A 21,815-nucleotide genomic window follows, 5' to 3' on the forward strand; every position below is an offset into this window, starting at 1 on the left:
TCTAATACACCCCTTCATTTTTCAAATGAGGGCACTGAGACTCAAAAGAGGTAAACCAATTTGCCAAGGTCTCACAGATGGCAAGGGACTGGGAAACTCAGGGAATCAAGTTGCTGGAGGGGAGAGAACAGAGAGAAAGAGGAAGAAGGTACAGAAAATAGAGGAAGAACAAAGGAATTAGGAAAGGAGGTAGGGTAAATAAAATGGGGTAAAAGGTGAACCAAGAGTGATGATGGAATAAGAAAGACAGACATGACAGAGTGATAGCTGGAGAGATTAGTCATTAGGAGTACATGGGATTAGAGGGGAAAGGAGACCACAGCAGGTAAGTGGCTCCCCAGCTTCTAGAAACAGGGCAAGGAAAGAGTGAGACATAATTTGCCTTCAGGAATAAGAAGGAAGGTTCCCTTAGTAAGGGTAGAATGGAAAGAGCATCCTTTAGGGTGGGCTGCTTGTTCAATCCTGCCTGGGGCAAGGGAGAGGAAGTATTAGGAGAATGTGCCTGTCCCTCCCTGCTTGTTGATGCGGGTAACCCTTCCTTGCTCCACCCCGCCACTCCCCTTTGCCCAGACCATCTCCTTCCCTTCTCCCTCCTCCTGCCAGACACTGGCTTTGCTGGGAAGGAGCCAAGGTGAGGCTTGGGGGATGGGTGAGGGCTCAGGACATTCTGTTCTTTTTTGCACCATTGACTGCCAGGCTAGGAATGTGTAATATCCACTGTTGTGATCAGAAAGGGACAAGAATGTGGATACGGGGAAGTGAGCCAGGATCAGGGCAGAACCAGGGATAAGCAAAAGACAGGACCATAGCAGGGTGCTAAGAGAAGGCTCAAGGGTGGGCCAAGGAGAGAGGAGAGGCACAAAGGATGGCAAAAACAGGGTGCAGACAGAGCTCGGGACACACAGTGGGTGAAGACAAGGCATAGACAGAGCAAGGGGTCACAAGGCTTAGCCTGTTCCAGTACCCTGAACTAGATAGAGGCTATGGTGGCAGGGAGTGGACAGAGCTGACCTGGGGAGCAAAGAGGAGGCTCGGGCAAGGAAAACAAAGCTCTTTGGGCTGTTGTTGCATCTTCTCTGCTCTTATCTTATCTTATGCAAAGAATTTGACCAGCCAGAAGGTAAATAGCAAATGGTCCTTTGGGAGGAGGGGCAGGTAGAAGGTGGGTAGGGCTAGGTTAAGGAGGGAAGAAATGTTTGAGCAGCCAGAAAGGAGGGGCAAAAGAGAGGAAAGGAAGGTTGTTGTACATGCAGACAAATGGAGTTTGGGATTTGGGGTTAGGAAGAAGTTTAATCATCTGATACAGATGTTCTTAATGTGGGGTACCTGAATTTTTTAAAATAACTATGTCAATAGAATTTTTTCCTTGGCAATACTGTGTATTTTAGTTTATTCGTGTAAAAATATTATTCTGAGAAAGGGTCCATAAATTTGACCAGACTGCCAAAGGGATCCGTGACATGAAAAAAGTTGAGAATCTTTTATTTAATCCAACTCCCTCATTTTAAGGATGAAGGGACAGCGATAAACAAATGTGCAGGTAAACTCTTATAAATTAACTACCCCATCCTGGCACACAAACATACATGGACTTGCATGTAACATGTTAAATTATGCAACGGGACACCAATAATCTAATATATTTACATAGGAGAGGCAGCATGGTATACTGGTTGGAGAGCCAACCTTAACTCCAGCAAATGTCCTGTCTGTGATATATTGGCTATCACCCTGGCAGGTCATTTAACTTCCAGTGCTCTAAACAACACTCTAAGACTTTAAGTTGCAGAGAAGATGCCAATATGCATTAGAGAAGGTGACATTTTGCATTGACCAAGGGAATTTCCTTCCTGGGAGTTCCTTTCACCAGTAAAATCACATTATCTGGTCCCTAGCTCTATTTACATACAAGTTTTCTCCCAGAGATGTGGTCTTATTTCCCCTTTATGGCCAGCACTGATATCAAAGAGATCCCCAAGGATTTTAAACTTGGCACTTCTTTCTTATGAGAATACCTGATCACAATACCTCTATGAAGTTGGAAAGAGGTTGATTTTCCCCCTATTTTAATGATGAGGGAATCCGAGGCCCCAAATCACATAGTGAATTAGCCATGGAGTTAGAATTGAAAGCCAGATCTCGTGCATGTCCTTAGATATCTGTTATCTTTGCTATTCATTTCCTGCGCTAAACCAGTCACCAATCTGTGGTAAAATGATGCTACGGGTCTGACTCAACAAATGAGCAAAGAAGAAATAGGAAGAGCCGGCATCCCCAAGTAAACATGTGTTATTACATCAATACTTCCTCAATCCAGTTCTGGATCATCAGGCAAGGTATCTTTCTAAATCTTTGAACACAATCCCTATTTGATTCCTAGCTTGACCAGATATTTCCAGTAACCCCAGTTCTAACCCCAAATAAATCTGCCTGATCTGCAGAGTAGACAGCTGCCCAGCTGGTGCCATCTTTCATTTGCTCCCCATCCCCCTTAAAAAAAATACATGTCCCAACCCCACCCACCCCCCAAAAAGCATACACACCCCGGTCCCAGCCCCATCTGCTGACTGATACCTGGAATTCTAAAATTACAAGCTTACTCCTTTGACTAAAGTTGTGACGCCTGTTAAAATGCAAAAACTCCCCATAGAAGCCAAACTTAAGTTTCACCAATATATTTTAAAGTCCAGCTCAAATATCCTCTAGAGGAAGCCTTTCTGGATTTGCCCAGATGCCTCCAAAAGTGTGTCAGCTTATTTTGTACACACTTCTACATATACATGGTGTCTCCCCCTAGAGCAGAGAAGATGCCAATATGCATTAGAGAAGGTGACATTTTGCATTGACCAAGGGAATTTCCTTCCTGGGAGTTCCTTTCACCAGTAAAATCACATATCTGGTCTCTAGCTCTATTTACATACAAGTTTTCTTCCAGAGATATGGTCTTATTTCCCCTTTATGGCCAGCACTGATATCAAAGAGATAGGCCTGCACAACATATGGCCCATGGCTGCTTGCGGTCCACCAAAGGATCTCAGGCAGCCTGCAAAAAATGTAGAGGATGTAAAAGGAAGTAAAGATGTTTAAGCATGCTTTGTCCACGTCCTGCTCAACCCGTCTTCCATTATCACTATTGCACCCGTCATGTAACTTGGCGGGTGGGTTGCCACTGCACACTCTCCTGTTTGTCACGTGATCCTCAGCAAGGAGCCGTTGTTTGTCTGTAGTCTGAAAGGAGCTAGAGTCATATCTTTTTACTATGTTTTCAGTCATTGCTGGTGTTGAACTGGGACAAAGTTAGTGCAGCCACGCAGCTGACACCTGCGATGTATTTAGCGGCAACAAAGCGAGGGCTTCTTCCCCTGCCTCGCTACACTGTCGCCCTCCAAGTTACTTGATTGTCTGGCGCTCTCTCCAAGGTCAGACACTCAGTTCAGTATTTCTTTATGGGTGAGCAGTTGCTGGGGAGATTTTTTGGTTCTAGCATTAAAGTTTTTGGGGTGACTTTGTAAAATGGATGATAAAAAGAAACGGAAGATTGAATCAGAACGTAGTGTTTTTAATCTGGAGTGGAGAAATACATACCTGTTTACTTACACCAGAGGCAAAATATTTTGTTCTGTTTGCCAAGATGTTATAGCCATTCCAAAGGAATACAAGCTTTATCGCCATTTTGAATAAAAACATCCTGACATAAACAAATTGGACATCAATGAAAAACAAATGAAAACGTCCAAATTGTTGAAAAATCTCAGTGGGGGAACAACAGTTTTTCAAGAAAGTAAACTCGGGGGGCACCTACGTGGCACAGTGGATAGAGCACCAGCCCTGAAGTCAGGAGGACCTGAGTTCAAATCAGGCCTCAGACCAAACAGTTGGCACTTACTATCTGTGTGACCCTGGGCAAGTTCATTTAATCCCAATTGTCTAAAAAAAAAAGAAAGTAAACTCAGAAAATGAGGCAGCTACTTAGGTTAGTTTTCAGATTTCTAAAGAAATCTATTTCAAACATGATTCTGGAGTAGGATAAACTGCCGATAAGTATAATACATCCCATTAACTAAATGTAAACAGTAAGAAAATCTGAAAAATCTATTAAAACTTGAACCGCTCAGCAAAGTAATTTTTTAACATTAATGTGATTTCATGATAAATAAAAACTTAAGTAACAAGTGTAATTAATTGATAGTAATTGAAATTTCCCTTTGTTTAATATGGTTTATTTGCAAAATAGTTTAATCATTAATTATACCTTTACTTAGAAAGTGAGCCGATAAAAACCTATCCACAGCTGGAAGAAGTTTAGCCTGTTTTAATTTGGGCCCCTACCTACTGCCAAGTTGTGCATGTCTATCCTAGAGAACGCAAGCTATGGAGGATAAGGACTGTTTCATTTTTGCCCTTGTACCCTTGACTCCTAATAGTGCCTTCTTGTTGTTGTTCAGTCATGCCCAACTCTTTGTGACCCCATTTGGGGTTTTCTTGGCAAACATATGGGAGGGGTTTGCTATTTCCTTCTCCAGCTCATTTTACAGTTGAGGAAACTGAGGCAAACAAGGTTGTGACTTGGCAGGGTCGCACAGCTAGTAAGCATCTGAGACTGGATTTGAACTCAGGAAAATGAGTCTTCCTGACTTCAGGCCCAGTCCTCTTTGAACCATGGCACCCCTTAGCTGACCAGTAGTGCCTTAGTGGATGGTTAATAAATGCTTATGGATTAATTTATTACCAATGATTCAATTTTAATAATGCTTAATGGTTACAGTGTATTTTGCATAAAATACCTCTTGCTTAGTTCCCCTTCTCTCCCACTCCCCCCTCCCAAAATATCTTCCTCCATTACCTACTATTTTGCCTAAAATTCCACCTTTGAGCTCCATTTCTTTGGGTTAAGACATTGCCCTTGATAAATAGCCCTAGGAAGGATGATGCACTAAGGGGTGGTATTTATCAGGTATTTCTATTTTTTTGAGGCAGAAAAGGCAATCAGCGTTAAGTGACTTGCCTAGAGTCACACAGCTAGTAAGTATCTGAGGTCGGATTTGAACTCAGATCCTCCTGATTTCAAGGCTGGTGCTCTCTATCCACTGCACTACCTAGCTACCCCACAGCAGATATTTTTCAAGGGTGAGAGCTAGGAAACTCCTTGAGAGCTTGACTGTTCTTTGCCTTTCTTTGCATCCCCAGCATTTAGTACTGTGCCTGTGACCCATAGACAGCAGTTATTAAATGTTTATTGACTGACTAACTAACTGAAGGATGGAATTTTGATAGGAGGGGGAGAGGATCAGTAAGGAGTAATTTTAGAATATGGGAACTCTCTGGGGAAGGGCAGGGGGAAGGGAGGGCATTGAGAGAAGGGAATCTGAGAAGCTACCCAACCATAAAAGCGTAGAGCATTTGAAGGGAAGGTGGTTAGTGGGTCTGGAGAAAAATTACTTGACAATATTACCCACAGTCACCTGTTCTTGGTTCTTTCAAGTTTCAAGAGGTTCCCCGAATTCAGCCAGCTGACCCTTACCCACGTGTCTTTCATTTTCTCTCTCCTCCTCTCTTTTCTTCTGGTATGTCTTCATACCAGGTATGCCGGCACGGGATGGAGACGACAGGTGAACATGGGAAGGTTCCTCTAGGAATTGCCTATAGGCAGGAGCTACAGTAAAAGTCCCTAGCCCTTCCCTCCCTCATGCCCCACAGCTATTCCCAACACAGAACTGATTCTTTTCAGAGTGCCTAGTACTGTCCTCTCCTATTCAATCAAGGTTCACTAAGTGATAGAGGAGAAAGCCTTCTCACACTCACCTCTGGATTCACTGACCTCTCACTATCACATATCTCCCATCCTGTGACAGAGGTATTTTTAAGGTATTTTTATTCTCTCCACTCAAATACTGAAATGGATCCATGATCTCATCAGTTTGGATCTTCCCTCCAGCTATGTAGATCACAGACCATCCATGGCCTAGATTACATTATTTTTGCCCATATCCTTCAAAAAGGAGGTCTTCCTCTGCTTACTCTGACATCAAAAGGATACCAGAGGAGCAGATGGACTGTCTACATTCCTCTCTCTTACCACTGGACCAGTCCATCTTTTTCTATCATATATTGTTCTGATGAAATCCTTTATACCTGGTTGTCAAAGTTCCAGGTGCCTCTCCATTGCCAACCATACGATATTCATTTTCAATTCTTCAAAAGCTGTTGTATTCCACATCTTACAGCCATATGGCAACACTTTGTTTCAGGGAGAAGTTTAGGGTCATTAAAGAAGCAATGCAATTTCCTGAAAAATAATTCATCTTACTCCTCTCCACTTGTTTAATTCTGGGCCCAATGTCCATTTCTACGGTCTATTCCAGATTTATATATTGGTAGACAAGGCCTATAGGTTTCCATCCAACTGACAACTATATTTTAGGCAAGAGACATTCTTCATCCACTTGGTTTGTCTTATGTGGATGATCAGGTTTGAAAGATATAGCAATAGATATCAACAACTCTCCGATCATAAACAAGTGATATATAACATAGGGAGATGTATGCTTACCAAATATTATATCTTTCAGGTCCTGTATGGTTACCAAATATCTTCTAGGAGGCTCTGAAATGTTCTAGGGCTTGATGAAATCAATATAATGTCATCTGCAAAAAAGATCATCTGAAGGACTTGATCTTCAACAGGGAAACCCTCTTCAACTTGGACTCTATACTGAATGTTTTCCATCATATTGGCAAATACATTTGGTAAGCATACGTCTCCCTATGTTATGCTTCACGTGCTTTGTAAGTTCAGAGGTTTGTGGTATTGTTATGTCTTTCAAGGAACGGTGAATGATTTGGTTGGATGGACGCAGGCACCTTGGTGGAAGACAGCCTTTAAGGCAGTATTTTGCTTTTTAACAATCAACAATAAGAACAGTGGGATCTTGTATTTCCTACATCTTTCATTCAATTGTACATAGATCATAGTCATGCGCAGCACAGTGCATTAGGCTATATTTCTAGGGAATTTTAAAAAATGTTTAAGACAAACATTTATTAAATATGCAGTCATAAAGGACACATTTTTAGTAATCAATCAATGAACATGTTTTTTATTATGTGCCTACTATTTTCCATGTCTTATGCTACATACTAGGGATAAATACAATAAATAAAACTAAAATTTAACCCAATTTAAGTTTTTTTTTTTAATTAACCCATAGACTTTACTTTAAAAACACAAACTTTGCAAAGGGTCCTCCCCTCACCTCAAAAAATAGAACAACCTTTTCAGCCTTTCTTCCTTGGCTAAAAAGGTATCTTTCCAATCACACCATGCTCCTCTAGCCCCACACTTTGTTGTGAAGAGAAACTGGTGGAATTTAAGGACTAGTGACCAAAGACATAGTATTTTTTAAAAATTTATTTGTTTATTTTTAGTTTTCACCATTCACTTCCATAAGCTTTTGAGTTTTCAATTTTCTCCCCTTCCCTCCCCAAGACAGCATGCAATCTGATATATCAGATTATATTATATATCTATATATCTACATTCTATTTATATATATATATATTCTATATATCTGTTCTAATACATATATTACATATCTACATTCATATTAAACATATTTTCACATTTGTCATGTTGTAAAGAAGTATTAGAACCCATGGAAGGAACCATGAGAAAGAAGAAACAAAACAACGAAAGAAAAAAGAGATCAAATAGTATGCTTTGATCTGCATTCAGGCTCCATGGTTCTTTCTCTGGATGTGGATAGCATTTTCCATTGTGAGCCTTTTGGAGTTGTTTTAGATCCTTGCATTGCTGAGAAGAGCTAAGTCATCAAAGTTAGTCATCACACAATGTAGCTGTTACTATGTGCAACATTCTTCTGGTTCTGCTCACTTCACTCAGCATCAGTTCATTTAAGTCTTTTCAGGTTTTTCTGAAGTCAGCCTGCTCATCATTTCTTATAGCACAGTAGTATTCCATTACATCCATATACTACAACTTGTTTAGCCATCCCCCAACTGATGGCCATCCCCTCAATTTCCAATTCTTGGCCACCACTAACAGAGCTGCTATAAATGTTTTTGTACATGTGGGTCCTTTTCCTATCTTTATGATCTCTTTGGGATATAGACCTAGAGGTGGTATTGCTGGGTCAAAGGCAAAGGCATATGCTTTTAAAATTTTAAACATTTTGTCTTCCTTACCTATACCAACTAGAGCTCCAGGTTTACATAATATCCTAAGCCACAGAAACAAAATGGTCAGAGGAGTCAAAAGCAGGCAAGGAGACTAATAGATTTTTCCTAACCTAGCTACAACCAGCTGGAGTCCGTAGAGCAGAAGACAGAAAGTAGAACACCGGGAGGCAAAAAAAGAGGAGGGCAGAGAGCCAAAAAAGGAAAAGCACAATGGACAGGCAAAGTGTCACTCCAGAGAAATTTGGAAGAGAGTTGTAGGGAGCCCTTCCAGACAGTGCTGTGGCCAGATCACTGGCTGCATCCCCTTCTTCCTGTGTCAGATTCTCAAAGAAGTGGTAGAGGGGAAGTGAGCGAGAAGCAGAGGAAGGAAGCAGGAGGGTGGCAGCAGCTGCTGCGGGAATGGGAGTTCCCAAACACTAGAAAAGCCTCCCCCACCAGCAGCAGGATCTGGATCCAGAACAGTATCACACCACTGCGAGGGCTTCTCCACACTTGCCTAAGATAATGAATGGCAAAGATGCAATCCGCTATGCAATACTGTTTGCAGAAGTCTCGCTGCTCTCAAGAGGCTGCTAGGTGGCGCCATAGTGCATAGAGTACTGGGCTTGGAACCAGGAAGAATAATCTTCCTGAGTTCAAATCCAGCCTCAGACACTTATTAGCTTGTGTGACCCTGGGCAAGTCACTTAACTCTGTTTGCCTCAGTTTCCTTATCTGTAAAATGAGCCAGAGTAAGAAATGGCAAACCACTCCAGTATCTTCGCTGACAAAACCCCAGATAGGGTCACAAAGAGTTGGATGTGACTGAACAACAGCTGTTCCCTGATGCTGCCTCTTAAGTAGAGAACAAAGGTACATCCTTGATGCACGTAGCAAGTATCTTAGAGTACTATTTCCCCCTTACCCTTGGAGCACTACCAGTTGCCACTTTTGGTGACCACATGAAAATTTGGGGCATAGAGCAGGCTTCCAGCCACAAATGACTAAGCGATAGGTTGAATCCACTAATTGGGTACTAAGCTGGAACTTAAGGGATATGCTAAAGAGCATCCCACCCTGAGTTCTCCTTTCTTCCAGCTTCATACCCTAAGGATGGCTCTCCAAGGAGTCTGGAAGTTTGGGTGGGAGGTGCCTTCACCCCACCTAGCCTCAAGCCATGAACAACTGATCATGCTTCTTGTCATGTTTTTAAATTCTGTTTTAATCATTTTGTAATGGATGCTATGATTCTTTTGTGCTTAGCATTCCTTTTTCTGGGAGAATAAAGTCACAATTCATATTTGTACAGTTAATATCTTTTTTCTGTTCTCTCCCATCTTTTTTTTTTTTTTGAGGGAAACCTCAGACCAGCGCCAAAAGAAGATTTGTCTCCATGGTAGCCAGGGTCAAGGTGACTTGCCAGTGAGTGTGAGACTTTGGGATTTGATTGTAGTAGCCCATAACTGTAATCTGTACTGTGGAGAAAGCTGAGGTTGGTGGGTCCCCTGGGCTCCGTTCTGAGCTGCAACAGTACTGAAGCTGATGGGTATCCACGCTAAGTCACTCACCAACAAGATGAGTCCCTGGGAGCTGAGGAGAGTACCAATGATCAGTAGTGAGATCAGGCCCAGCCAAGATGGAAGACACATTCTAAAAAGGACAAGAGTAGGGTGGAAAGGGGTAGCTCCTGTGAATCCCAGCAATAGGTACCTCTAGCATTTATGTTGTACTCATTAAAAATTTTACATAAAAGGGGAAATAGTCAAAAATATTAGCTTGTTTATATATTTTTGTTATTAATAACAATTAAATGGTGCAGTGATTAGATAAGAGCACTGAATCTGAAGTCAGTATGACCTGAGTTCAAATCTGGCCTCAGACACTTACTTACTTATGTGACCTTGGACAAGTCATTCAGCCCTATCTGCCTAAGTTTCCTCCTCTGTAAAAATGGGGATAATAAAAGCACTTACCTCCCAGAGTTGTGAGGTTACAACTATATATTTATAAAATGCTTTACAACCAATCAACCAATATACCTACTACGTGCCAGGCCCTTTGCTCGGTGCTAGAGATACAAAAAATGACAAAAGACAGTCCTTATTCACATTCTATTATTTCTTTTTTTATTTCCTTAGGCAATGGGGTTAAGTGACTTGTCCAGGGTCACACAGCTAGTAAGTGTTACGTATCAGTCTGAGGCTGGATTTGAACTCAGGTCCTTCTGAATCCAGGGCCAGTATTCTATCCACTGTGCTACCTAGCTGCCCCACCTTGTTTGCATTCTCCATTTGCAAAAAACTATGGACAAGCAAGATACAGACAGAATAAATTGGAGATAATCAAGAGAGGAAAGGTGCTAGCATTAAGGGAGATCAGGAAAGTCTTCTTGCTGAAGGTAAGACTTTAAGTGAGACCTGAGGGAAGATAGGAGGGTGACACACGGTAAAAACACTCAGAGTTGGGCAATGGGGTGTTGTGTGCAAAGAACAGGAAGGAATGCAGTTTATATTTGATCCTGGGACAACAGAGAACACAGAGTGGCATGGTCAGACTTGTGCTTTAGGAAGATTATTAATTTAACAGCTGAGTGGAGGATGAATTGTAGCGGTGAGAGACTTGAGGCAGGGAGAAGAACCAGAAGGCTACTACAATTGTCCAGGTGTGAAGTGATGAGGGTTTGCACCAGGATGAGAGCAGTGTCAGAGGAGAGGAACATTTATGGTTTAATAGATGCAGACCTACAGAATATCTTGAGCCTGGGGTGGCCTTCTCTAGAGGACCCTCCCTGTTTTATTTTTCATCTTTGTATTTCCAGTTAATGAATGCTTGTTTGGTGAATTGAATTGAACCCTATGAGTTAGGTAGAACTGATAATATTATTCCTATTTGGTAAATGAAAAAGCTAAGACATGAAAGTCAAGGTCATTTAGAGGGACTAGAACACAGGTCTCTTAACTTTTCACCAAACCGACCCATGATACCTTATTTTAATTTCCCTCTTCCACGCGGCTTCATGAGTTTCATGTGCCTCTGTGACTTCTTTTGCTTTTCAAGGCTGCCCTCTAATGTTCATTTTAACCTGATTTTACCTGTACAAGTAGGGAAGGGGAGTAGGTTGGTGGTGTCCACTACCTGATAAAAAATTATTTGTTCCAATCTTTCAGTCTCTGTATACTCTAGCAGTGGCCTGAGGATGAAGCGCCCAGAACTGCAAAAGATGTCTTCCTTCTCATCTACAACCAAAGCCTTAGATAATTATGCCCCAACACACTCCACTTCTCTTTCTAAAGTATGACCCTGTGCATCCAGGATAATAAATAAGAGGGCAGTACGCATGGAAGGGGAAGATGCTCGAGTGACTAGATTTGTCAGTGCTGCACCATAGAGAGACACCCCATGAATCACAGGAGCTACTTGGAAGGACTTGGAGATAAACCTGGCATCCCAAGACTCAGACATCCCAGTTCCAATCTTTGCTCACTCCATCATTTGCCTACCTACCACTTCTATACAATCCTCCTTTCCCTTATCTCCTCCTTTAGAAGTATGTAATAGGCTGTTGATACTCCAGTTGAGAACATAGTGAAAAAGCCTCCAGACTTCTGATTAAGAGGACCTAACCAACAGGATGACCCTGGCCAAGCCACTTTATCTGTCCACTGACAGAGCTCTTCAGGATGAGTACTCCCATCACCAACGCAGATTGAAACCACTCTGTGCCTTCTCATCCAGTATGATTCTTGCCCATGAAGACTTTTCCAACACCATGGAGGCTCTTCTCTGGGTGTTTTATTATTTTGTGACTCTGTGACCAATCTATCTTTTTTTTTCTGATCACATATGTCCTTTCACTTATCACCAACCTCTTTATGGCTTCTGGTTTCATTTGAGGGAAAATGGCACAACGTGGATGTTGTTCATTTCCTCTAGCAGACTATCAATTCATTGGTGGTTGGATATTTTGAATAACAACCAGGGGTTTGCAAAGAAATGATTGTTTAATTTTCAGTGTGAGCATTTACCTGGAAAGGGTCGATGGGTGGTGCAGTCTGTATGACCCTGGGCAAGTCACTTAACCCTGTTTGCCTCAGTTTTCTCATCTGTAAAATGAGCTAGAGAAGGAAACGGCAAACCACTCCAGGATCTTTGCAAAGAAAACTCCGAATGGGGTCAAGAAGAGTGGGACATAACTGAAAACGACTAAACAACAAAGTTTACCTGGAAAATCAGCAAATGCTACAACTCTGGGCTTGAGTCATTGTTTTGTTGCCAAGTGCCTAGACTTTAAGCGAGTGCTAATAATGCAAATTAAACTTAAGAGTGTGTGTTAAACAATGGGGGAAGGGGGGGGTGCCAACAACAACACCACAAATTAATGTTTGTGGATGGCCTAACAATGGAATCACAGAATTTTGGAGTTTGAGGGAACATAATCCGTATCAAAATAGTTCAATAGTTCAAATAGTTTAATCCGCATAAAAAAAAATCCCCAGTACAACATTACCAACAAGTTTTCATCTCACTTTCGCTTGAAGAATTTCAGTGAGAAGATTCCACTCTCTCTAGAGGAATTACATTCCACTTATGGATACCTCTAATTTTTAAGTTACTCCTGGAATTAAACCTAAATCTGCCTTTTTGCAACTTCTTAGCACCTTCTGCCTTCTTTTCTGACACTCCATCACTCTTATTAAAGATACAGGAATCCGCCCAATTCTAAAGAAAATGTATTTCACCTGTTTGGTGGGTTGCCACGGGCCCAATACTCATGGTCAACATTCTTGAAAAGCAAATGCAAGCTGTTGGTAGGATTGTTGTGAGAATCTCTCATGCTTGCACCACGTTGACACAGCCTTGGAGAATTTGGGGTCACCAGGCTTCAGAATAGGATTGTTATACAGGTGTTTCACTTGTAAAGTGTGGCTAATACTTACACTGTCTACTTCATGGGGTTGTTGTCTTTCCCCAGTAGAATGTAAACTACTTGAGGCAGGGAGGCATTTTGTCTTTATATCTTCAATGCCCAGTCCAAGACCTGGCACATAGTAGACACCTAATAAATGTTGAATTCACTGATTATGAGGAAAGCATAATGTACTGGACAGATGTGAGCCACCTGGCTTGTGGGCTTCTCTATCCTCTTCTGCGGCCCCCAGACTAGAAGTGAAGAGAGGCGTGTAGGCAGAAGGGAAACACATCTTGGTCTGGCTTTTCAGGGGACTGCTAAGGGAGCCATTTCCCTTCCCCTGGACTCCCCAGGCTACTATTTGTCTTTATTCCAGCTGGCTGTGGCCCCAGGCCCTTCGATCCCAGCATTTGTGTTCTCCCAGTCTTTTTCTCTCCAGCATCTGTCTCATACTCCATCTGTCCCCTTGGACTTCCTGTCTGTCTATTTGTCTGGGGATCTGACTGTCTCTCTGTCCCAGGTCTGTCTGAAGACTCCTCCCTTCACTCCCTTTTCAGTGGGGACCCCCAATACCAGGCAGCCCCTGGTTCTCCCTCTGCCTGGCCTGCTCTGCTCACCCCTCCTTCCTCCCTCCTCCAGCTCAGCCCTGCTCTCACGTGCTTTCCCAGACACACAGCCGCCCAGTGTGGGCTCTGGCCAAGCCTGTTCCTCTTCCCGATTGCAACAGGCTCCATGGGCAGCTCCCAGCTCTCCTTGTCCCCGCCCCGAGGCCCAGCTCCACTCCCACTTCCTGAGCTAAGCAACAGGAGCCTGGGAGGCCAGGCCTGCCGCCGCTCCCTGCGGCCCCCTGGGGGCATCTCAAGCCCCCCTGCCTTCCCTTCCTTGGGGCTCTGGAACTTGCCTGCCCTGGGTTCCTCTCCAGGCCTCTGCAAGTCCTGACTTCCCCTGCCCCTCCCCTCCCCTCTTGTATGGACGCCATGCGCCTGTCCCCTGCCTGTTCCTTTCAGGGCCTGGTCTCAGGCGCTCTCATCCTAGGCCTCTTTGGGCTTCTGGCTGGCCATCAACTCAGACAGGTGAGGCAAGTAGGGCAAAGGGTGGACCAGGGCAAAGGGAGATGGGATAGGTGGCTCACCCATCTGTCTCTTCTTCCATCCCATCACCTCCTTACCCCCATTGAAGCCCATCTTTGCATCCACCCTCAGGGGCTTCCGGATACAAAGTGTGGAGACAAGGAATATTATGACTCCAAACACCAGGTCTGCTGTGCCCGCTGCCCTCCAGGTGAGAGATTGAGATGGTGGGAGGAAGCTGGGCTGGAGATGACAGAGGATGGCTGGGAGAGGTGGAGGAGAGGGGCTGGTTCCATGCAGAGCAACAGGACTCAAAGATTCCCAAATCCTTCCTCCTCTTCCACCCTCAGTGATCTCACTAACTCAAGAAAGGATCTGGAGGTCAGCCCCAGAAGGGAGTGAGAAGACCAGCAAATGAGGGGAAAACCTGGAGTGGGCATTGAAAAGACGCAGCTAGGGAAGCCCATAGAGAAACAGAGATGATGAAAAATGATAATACCCTGATTTTGTATTATATTTTGCTTCTTTCAAAGAATTGTCACACCTATTAGCTTATATTTTCTTCAAAACACCCTGGGAAGTAGACAGCCTCAGTTTACATCCAGGAAAACTGAGACTTAAAAATGTTATGAGTTAGAAATCAAGCCTCCTTAAGAGTCTTGACTCCAGTATTCATTAACAGTGTCATGAAGTCCTGATGGGCAGACAGACCCAGTCTAATCCATTCCCCACCCTTATGCTCTTCTAGGTATGTTTGTCAGTGATTTCTGTGACGGACGCCGAAACACCACATGTTCTGTGTGCCCGCCAGGCTCCTACAATGAATTCTGGAACCACCTCAGTGGCTGCCAATTTTGCCGTCAATGCGATGAAGGTAAGCTACCACAAGACGGTGCCTGGGAGACATCCTTGGGTGGTAGCGTATGAGATAAAGGGTGGGCAGGTTCTCCTTGGGAACCATGCTACGATTTCTGAGTTTCTCCCCCATCTATCCCAGTGCTAGGCTTTGAGGAGATAACTCCCTGCAATGCCAGCAAGAAAACCCAATGTCGATGCCGCCAGGGCATGTACTGCCCCAAGCAGGGTACCGAATGTGAACACTGTGAGCCGCTTAGCTCCTGCCCGCCGGGCACAGAACCTGAACTGACAGGTCAGAAGTTGTTAAGGGATGAGAGAAAGAGAGAAATGACTGGACACTTGGAGAAGGATTGGGGGTGGCAGCGGAAGGGGTGGAAGGGGTGGAGATGATAAGCCTCAGGGATTCCAGTATACCTTTACTCTCCTGAGTCAAGAAGACACTTTCTATGTGCTGTGCCTAGTGGGTACTCCCAGATGTCCTTCTCCTTGATAGAAAACTCTTCCTCCTATCCCCTATGTTCATCTCATTTATATGATAGCAGGAAGGAGGCCAAAACAGGGAAATTGGTGTAAGTGATGGGGAAACAGCAGGTAAGTGAGCACTTTGTGTCCTGCTTGCTGGGACAGTAAGCCGAGAAATGAACTTGGGAAGCTGATACTGGGAAGTTTTCAGGCTGTGAGAAATCTAACCACAGCTAAGGAACAGGGGAGAGGTTAGAAAGTAACAGGAGGGTATGAAGATGGGTACATGTCAGGGGAGCAAGGTTCTCACACGCTAGGGAGGTAATATCCAGCTCACATCCACCTCTCTTGCCAGATAAGGTTGGAGAGTTTGACAACAGCTGTGTTCCCTGTAGAGTTGGGTACTTCCAGAACCTATCGTCTCCTGACGTTCGGTGTCAACCTCATACCAAGTGAGTGCCTCTTACCCTACTGTAGGAGTCACCAGCCTTCTCTTCCCTCCCTTCCCCACCGAGTAAGAGCTATCTTTAGCCCATCCCATACACTTTGTGGAATTCCTTTATTCTCTCCCCACTATTTCTGGAAGTCACACAGTGTTGGAGGGCCAATGTATACCCGATCCAACACACTAGGTAATAAGAGTGGGCAGAAGGGTTCATGAGTACATGGGCTATTTGCTCTTGTATCCACAGCTGTGAGGCACAGGGCCTGGTAACTGCTGTTCCTGGTACTGCCGAGTCTGATGCCAGATGCCAGATCTCACCTTGGAAGATGCCAGGTGAGAGTCCATGGATTGGGGAATGTGAGGCAGAACCTAAGTCAATACCTTTTTTCCCCATCTAGAGTTGATTCCTCACCTCTAAAATGGGGAGAAGTCAGTGTCCTAATTCTTCCCAAAGTTAGGGCGTGGAAGGGGCAGCAAGGGCTCCTCAAAGAAAAATAGCAAGGTGTATTCTTAACTATTTTATATCGACATACACATATAGATATTATAAAAATGTTACATACAAAATGTAATGTGCCAAATAATTTCCTACTATATATACAGATTTAAATATTATTTTCGTCATCATTATTATCAGATACGATCCTATACGATAACTTATATAAGTGGTCATATTATTTAATATTTGTTGCTACTAGAATCATAGATAGATATAGCTATATCTATATATACATATCTATATCTATCTATATATGTATATAAAAACACTTTTCCGTGGTTATCCTTCCTAGATTTGTGAACTGATAGTTTCATATACTAGGGTATCATAGATCTAATAACAAGAAAGAACCTCAGAAGTCACCTAGTCTAATCCCTTCATTTTACAGATATGGAAACTGAGACCAGGAACGATTAGTGATTTGTCTAATGTTGTTATTGAGTCATTTCAGTCATGTTCAACTCTTTATAATCCTATCTGGGGTTTTCTTGGCAAAGATACTAGAGTGATTTGCCATTTCTTTTTCCAGTTGATTTTACAGATGAGGAAACTGAGGCAAACAGGGTGAAGTAACTTGCCCAAGGTCACACAAGCTGGTATCTGAGGGCAAGATAAGTCTTCCTGATTCTAAGTGCAGCGCTCTATCCACTGAGGTACCTAGGTAGTAATCATCAGAGAAGCAGATTTGAACCTAAGTCCTCTAACTCCAAACCCAGTGCTAATCGGGTTTTTTTTTTTTGGTTTGGTTTGATTTGGTTTTTTTGCCAGGCAATGGGGTTAAGTGACTTGCCCAGGGTCACACAGCTAGTAAGTGTTATATGTCTGAGGCTGGATTTGAACTCAGGTCCTCCTGAATCCAGGGCCAGTACTCTATCCACTGTGCCACCTAGCTGCCCCTGCTAATTAATATTTAATAATTATCAGTAATATAACCTGGAATCTAGAAGAAAATTTAATAATCATTTAATCCAACCCCCTTTTTTTAGAGATGAAGAGAATGAGGCCCTTAGAGCTAAGTAGCTTGTTCAAGGTCAAATATTTAGTTCATATCAGAATTCAGACCAGATCTCTGAATTTCAAGTCTTATTTTCTTCCTAAGTCACGCCACATACATATTCCCTCAGGAATTGAATTCTATTTTCTTTGTTCCCTAAGCCCTGAGTTAGGGTGAGAAATAGCAGGGTAATAAGAAGAGTAGCCAATATTTATGTAGCACTTTAAAGTCTGCAAAGAGCTTTACATATACTATCTCACTAGATCCTCAGGACAACCCTGTGAGGTAGATGCTATTATTGTCATCCCCATTTTACTGGTAAGGAAACAGGGTGAGGGAGATTAAGTGACTTGCCCAGAGTCACAGGGCTAATTAATGTTTGATAACGGGATTCAAATCAGGTCTTTCTGACTCCAAGTCTAACACCATCTATTATGTCAAACTGCCCCCAGAACAATACTCCCCGGTTTTCAATGCTCAAGGTCATAGAGAGAGAGAGAGAGAGAGAGAGAGACAGATAAAGTTTTCTGAGTTTTCAATGTTCAATGTACCCTTGAAAAATACACAAAGTATGGGTTCCCCATTGCCTTTGGGGTGATTCCTCCTGCTAGAGAAGATGGTCATGCTCATAGGAACAGTCACCTCTCTTATCTGAAGTTTGGTCTATAATCCAGGAGCCCTGCCCTTCCATATGCTTTAATATGACCCATAGCAGCCAAGGGAATAGGAATTTTGACTTAGGGGCATGGGGATGTCTGAGAGGGTCCCATTCATCTTTTCTGGAGCTAGAAGGGCCGGAGCATCTTAGATTATTCCTTGACCTGTCTCCATCATAGAAATATGGGGAGGGATGTCTCTTCTATCTTGAAACATCACCACAAAAGGAGGTTCTTTCCATAGCCCTCTTTGGAAGCCTCATTCTGGTACATCACAACATTGAATCCATGTGGTATAGTGGAAAAATTACTGAATTGAATGGCAAATGAGCTCAGTTCAAATCCTGGTTCTGCCACCACCAGCAGAACCTTAGATCAGTCACTTGACCTTCCTACTCCTCAGCCTCCTTATCAGTACAAGAAGGGAGTTGGACTACATGACCTCAAAGGTACCTTCCTTTTTGAAGTCAATTATACTGACCTAGTTTCCTTTTATTCCAATTCAAGGCTATTTTCTCTTTTTCTGTCTTTACGAGGCAGAAGAGGAAAGGGATGGAAAACAGATGCTCACCATCTTTGGTGTGGTTTCTAACAAAGATTCTTCTTGGGATCTCCTGTCTGCTTCTTCTTTTTCAGGCTCAGTAATCTCAATTCTACATTTTTGTCTTACAGGGACAATTTTGCTGCTATCTATCCTGGTCCCCATGGCTTCCATTCTACTCCTTATCATTGTCTTCTCCTGTGCCTGGAAGAGGCACCCTTCTCTTTGCCAGAAGCTGGGTAAAAGGGAGTAGTGCTAGGAGAGAGAAAGGATTTGGGACCTCTGATCTGGATAGATGCATCAGTGAAATGTCCCATTTCCTCAGTGCACCCCTCCATTCTCCTATACCCTCAGTGGTCCAATTCACCTTCGCCATTTTACTTTTCATAAGGTTGGAGGGGGGAAGGGACTTCTTGTGGCCTCTAGGGAGACAGAACTAGGGATCAAGATGGGGAGAAAGGTGGAAGGTATGGCATGTGGGAACTTTGGAAGAGGATGGGGTCTGGGAAGAGGAACAAGGGACCTTACATCATTTTTGTTTTCATTGCAGGGTTACTACTCAAGAGGAGACCAGAGGTAAAGGGGACCAAAGAGAATGTAGGAGGGAGGCAGAGACTGAGGGTTCTTGCAGCATGGAAAACAGAATAGAAGGGCTAGGAGTAGGGGAGGGAAATATGCAGCCTGAAGTGGAAAGACATTTTGGGCAGCCTTGGGGGGAGGAAGTCTGTTCTGCTCAAGATCGGGCTGCAAGGGGACATAGAAACTATTGCAGTCTTAAGGCAAAGTCATTAGTTGGGCTCTCTTTCCTACAGAGAGGGGATCTGAATCCTCCCCCAAACCAGGATGTCTCTAGAACAAATCAGAAGTTCCCTGACTTGGTAGAACGACTCCTAGGAGATGCAGTTCTGGCCCCCCAATGAACGTCTTCTCCCACCAGCAGTGGAAACAGAAATCCTACATCAACAAAGCTCCCTGGGCCAGGGCAGAGAACAAGGCACAGAGTCTGGGGAGCAGGGCCAGGAGCTGCCCCATGGTAAATATGGGGAGACAGGAGGAGTAAGGGATCAAAGATAGGCTATGGAACACAGGGTGTAGGAAGAGAGGGGAATAGCACATGGAGAGGGGTGCTGAGCTGGTCAATATCCTTAAACAGACAAATTCAGAGAAAAAGAGACAGCTAGAGATAATCACATGCAGAAACTGCTTTATTCAAAGACAGCTAGTCAAAGGAACAAAATAAAAGGTTAAATGTCTAAAAAGTAGAAGAAAGAAGGAAAGATATCCGAAAAGAAGGGATTTCTGAGTGGGGTGAGGCTAAAATTGGAGAGAGACCTTCTTTAGAGGCTGTACTCCTACCTTACTTTTTGCCCCTTTTTCACCAGGTACCAATGGTATCCATGTGACAGGTGGCTCAGTCACTGTCACAGGCAACATCTATATCTATAACGGACCAGTCTTGGGAGGAGCACGGGGGCCTGGAGACCCTCCACTTCCCCCTGAACCCCCATACCCAATCCCAGAGGAGGGGACCCCAAATTCCCTAGGCTTCAGTGGACCACACCAAGAGGATGGCAAGGCCTGGCATCTAGCTGAGACTGAGACCCTGGGATGCCATGACCACTAGCTGTGGATGAAGGGATTACAATTTGCTGACTATTCCTGAAAGTGCCTGAGGGAAATGGAGAGGAATCAGAGCACTATCTCACCTGAGGCAATCTTGCTTCCACAGGATTTATAGGGGGTCTGACTTCAAGCCCTCTGGGAAGGCAGAGTTACCACTGGGTTGAATCAGAGACACTGCCAAAGGTGAAGTGTCTACTGTGGGTATTGGACCGGTGTAGGATATCCTGCTAAGGGACGTTAGCACCTATTAGGGCATCAAAGGGCATTCTAGACCTCATCAGGCACTTGTCCATACCAGCCACAGATGCTGTGAGGGCATCTGATGCCAATTCCTGTCTGCCTAGTGGTCCTGCCACATATACCACCTCCACCATCCAGCACAGAATGGATACTGGCCTTGAGGCATTCCCACCCCATGACTGTTGGGATGATGGAACTTTTCAAGCACACCAATCCCAGCCCCTAAGCCTCAGGGACCCAAGGGGTGGGATAAGTGCCTCAGTAAGTACCTCTCCAGGGACTTTGGCAGAGCTAGCCTGGAAATGAGGTCAAGTGGAAGAACTCTCCTAGAAGAAGAGGTGTCCCAGTAAAGTGGGGGTAGGGGTTAGATTTGGGGTAGGGTTTTGTAGGGAGGAGGGAAATGATGGGCATATTTATAAATTGTTATGTAACCACTTGGGAAATAAAGAGATGTCTGAAAGCCTGAAAGATTTTATTTATTCATTTAGGATTTAGAAAAATACTGATCGAACAGATAATTCTCTAAGGACACCCTATAAAGGCACAGGATAGAAGGTTAAACACAGGGAAAACATTTCTTCTGATGAGTAAATGTGGCTCACAGATTTGCCTTTCAGATAATCTCGATAAGGACGGAACTTGGAATATTTAGACGAACGGATTTTTAACCTCTTCATTGGACTATGTTTCTTAAGTATTTGAATGTCATAAGTGAGTTTTTGACAGGTGCTAGATGTCAGTTAATTTTCATATCCTCTAACAAGTGCTTACGGGTACAAATAATCCTACGTTATGGGTTGCAGTGGGATCCATATGCTTTACATGTCAGATTTCAAAAGGACAAGGTCTTTTGACACTTAAGAGTTAAACCTGTATTCTTGCCCACAGAGAAAGCCAATCCACTTCAGCAAAGACTTGTGCAACAGGGGTTACCTATAGGTAGAACCAATATTTTGTTTTCCCCAGGAAAGAAGCAGCCTTGAATCTTCTCAAATTCTCATTCTAATGATTAGTTGAGACTACTTTCACCTGTAAAAAAAAAAAAAGCTAGAGCAGATGGTATCACCAGACCTCTTCCATAAAAGAATGACTGCTTTGAATTCAATAAATGCTTGATTTGAATTGAAATGAATAGAATTAAACTGAAGTACTGTATCCAAATGGAGTTACCATGATGAGGTACATACAAAATATCTACCTCAATAGATGAATATGATTGAACTTGATGGATGGAGTTGTTTACCAATAACAACTATTAACATGGTTGTTTAAAAACTAGTTAGTCATTACAGCTTACCATTAGTTACTTAGGTGAGTCTGGCAACAGTTTATAGAAGCAAGAT

At 43.4% G+C, this 21,815-nt stretch overlaps 2 protein-coding genes across 2 annotated transcripts in view; one reads left to right on the forward strand and one right to left on the reverse strand.

The window, feature by feature from the left end:
* Nucleotides 1-13,780: 13,780 nt before the first annotated feature.
* LTBR (lymphotoxin beta receptor) lies at nt 13,781-20,940 on the forward strand. The gene is given in 11 exon segments (XM_020994345.2): nt 13,781-14,157; nt 14,287-14,365; nt 14,903-15,028; nt 15,152-15,304; nt 15,830-15,926; nt 16,167-16,252; nt 18,741-18,848; nt 19,160-19,185; nt 19,422-19,522; nt 19,524-19,642; nt 19,992-20,940. Coding segments are annotated over 11 exon segments (1,242 nt in total). The 5' UTR covers nt 13,781-14,052; the 3' UTR covers nt 20,234-20,940.
* Nucleotides 20,939-21,815, reverse strand: part of VAMP1 (vesicle associated membrane protein 1) — a 70,350-nt gene continuing 69,473 nt past the window's right edge. The window contains exon 5 of the mRNA XM_020994351.2: nt 20,939-21,501. Within this exon, the coding sequence (XP_020850010.1) occupies nt 21,482-21,501 (20 nt within the window). The 3' untranslated portion in view covers nt 20,939-21,481. The remainder of the gene's footprint in view (nt 21,502-21,815) is intronic.

This window comes from Phascolarctos cinereus, unplaced genomic scaffold (assembly GCF_003287225.1).
Source record: "Phascolarctos cinereus isolate Bilbo 61053 unplaced genomic scaffold, phaCin_HiC Scaffold_1;HRSCAF=81, whole genome shotgun sequence".
In the NCBI taxonomy this organism is placed as follows: domain Eukaryota; kingdom Metazoa; phylum Chordata; class Mammalia; order Diprotodontia; family Phascolarctidae; genus Phascolarctos; species Phascolarctos cinereus.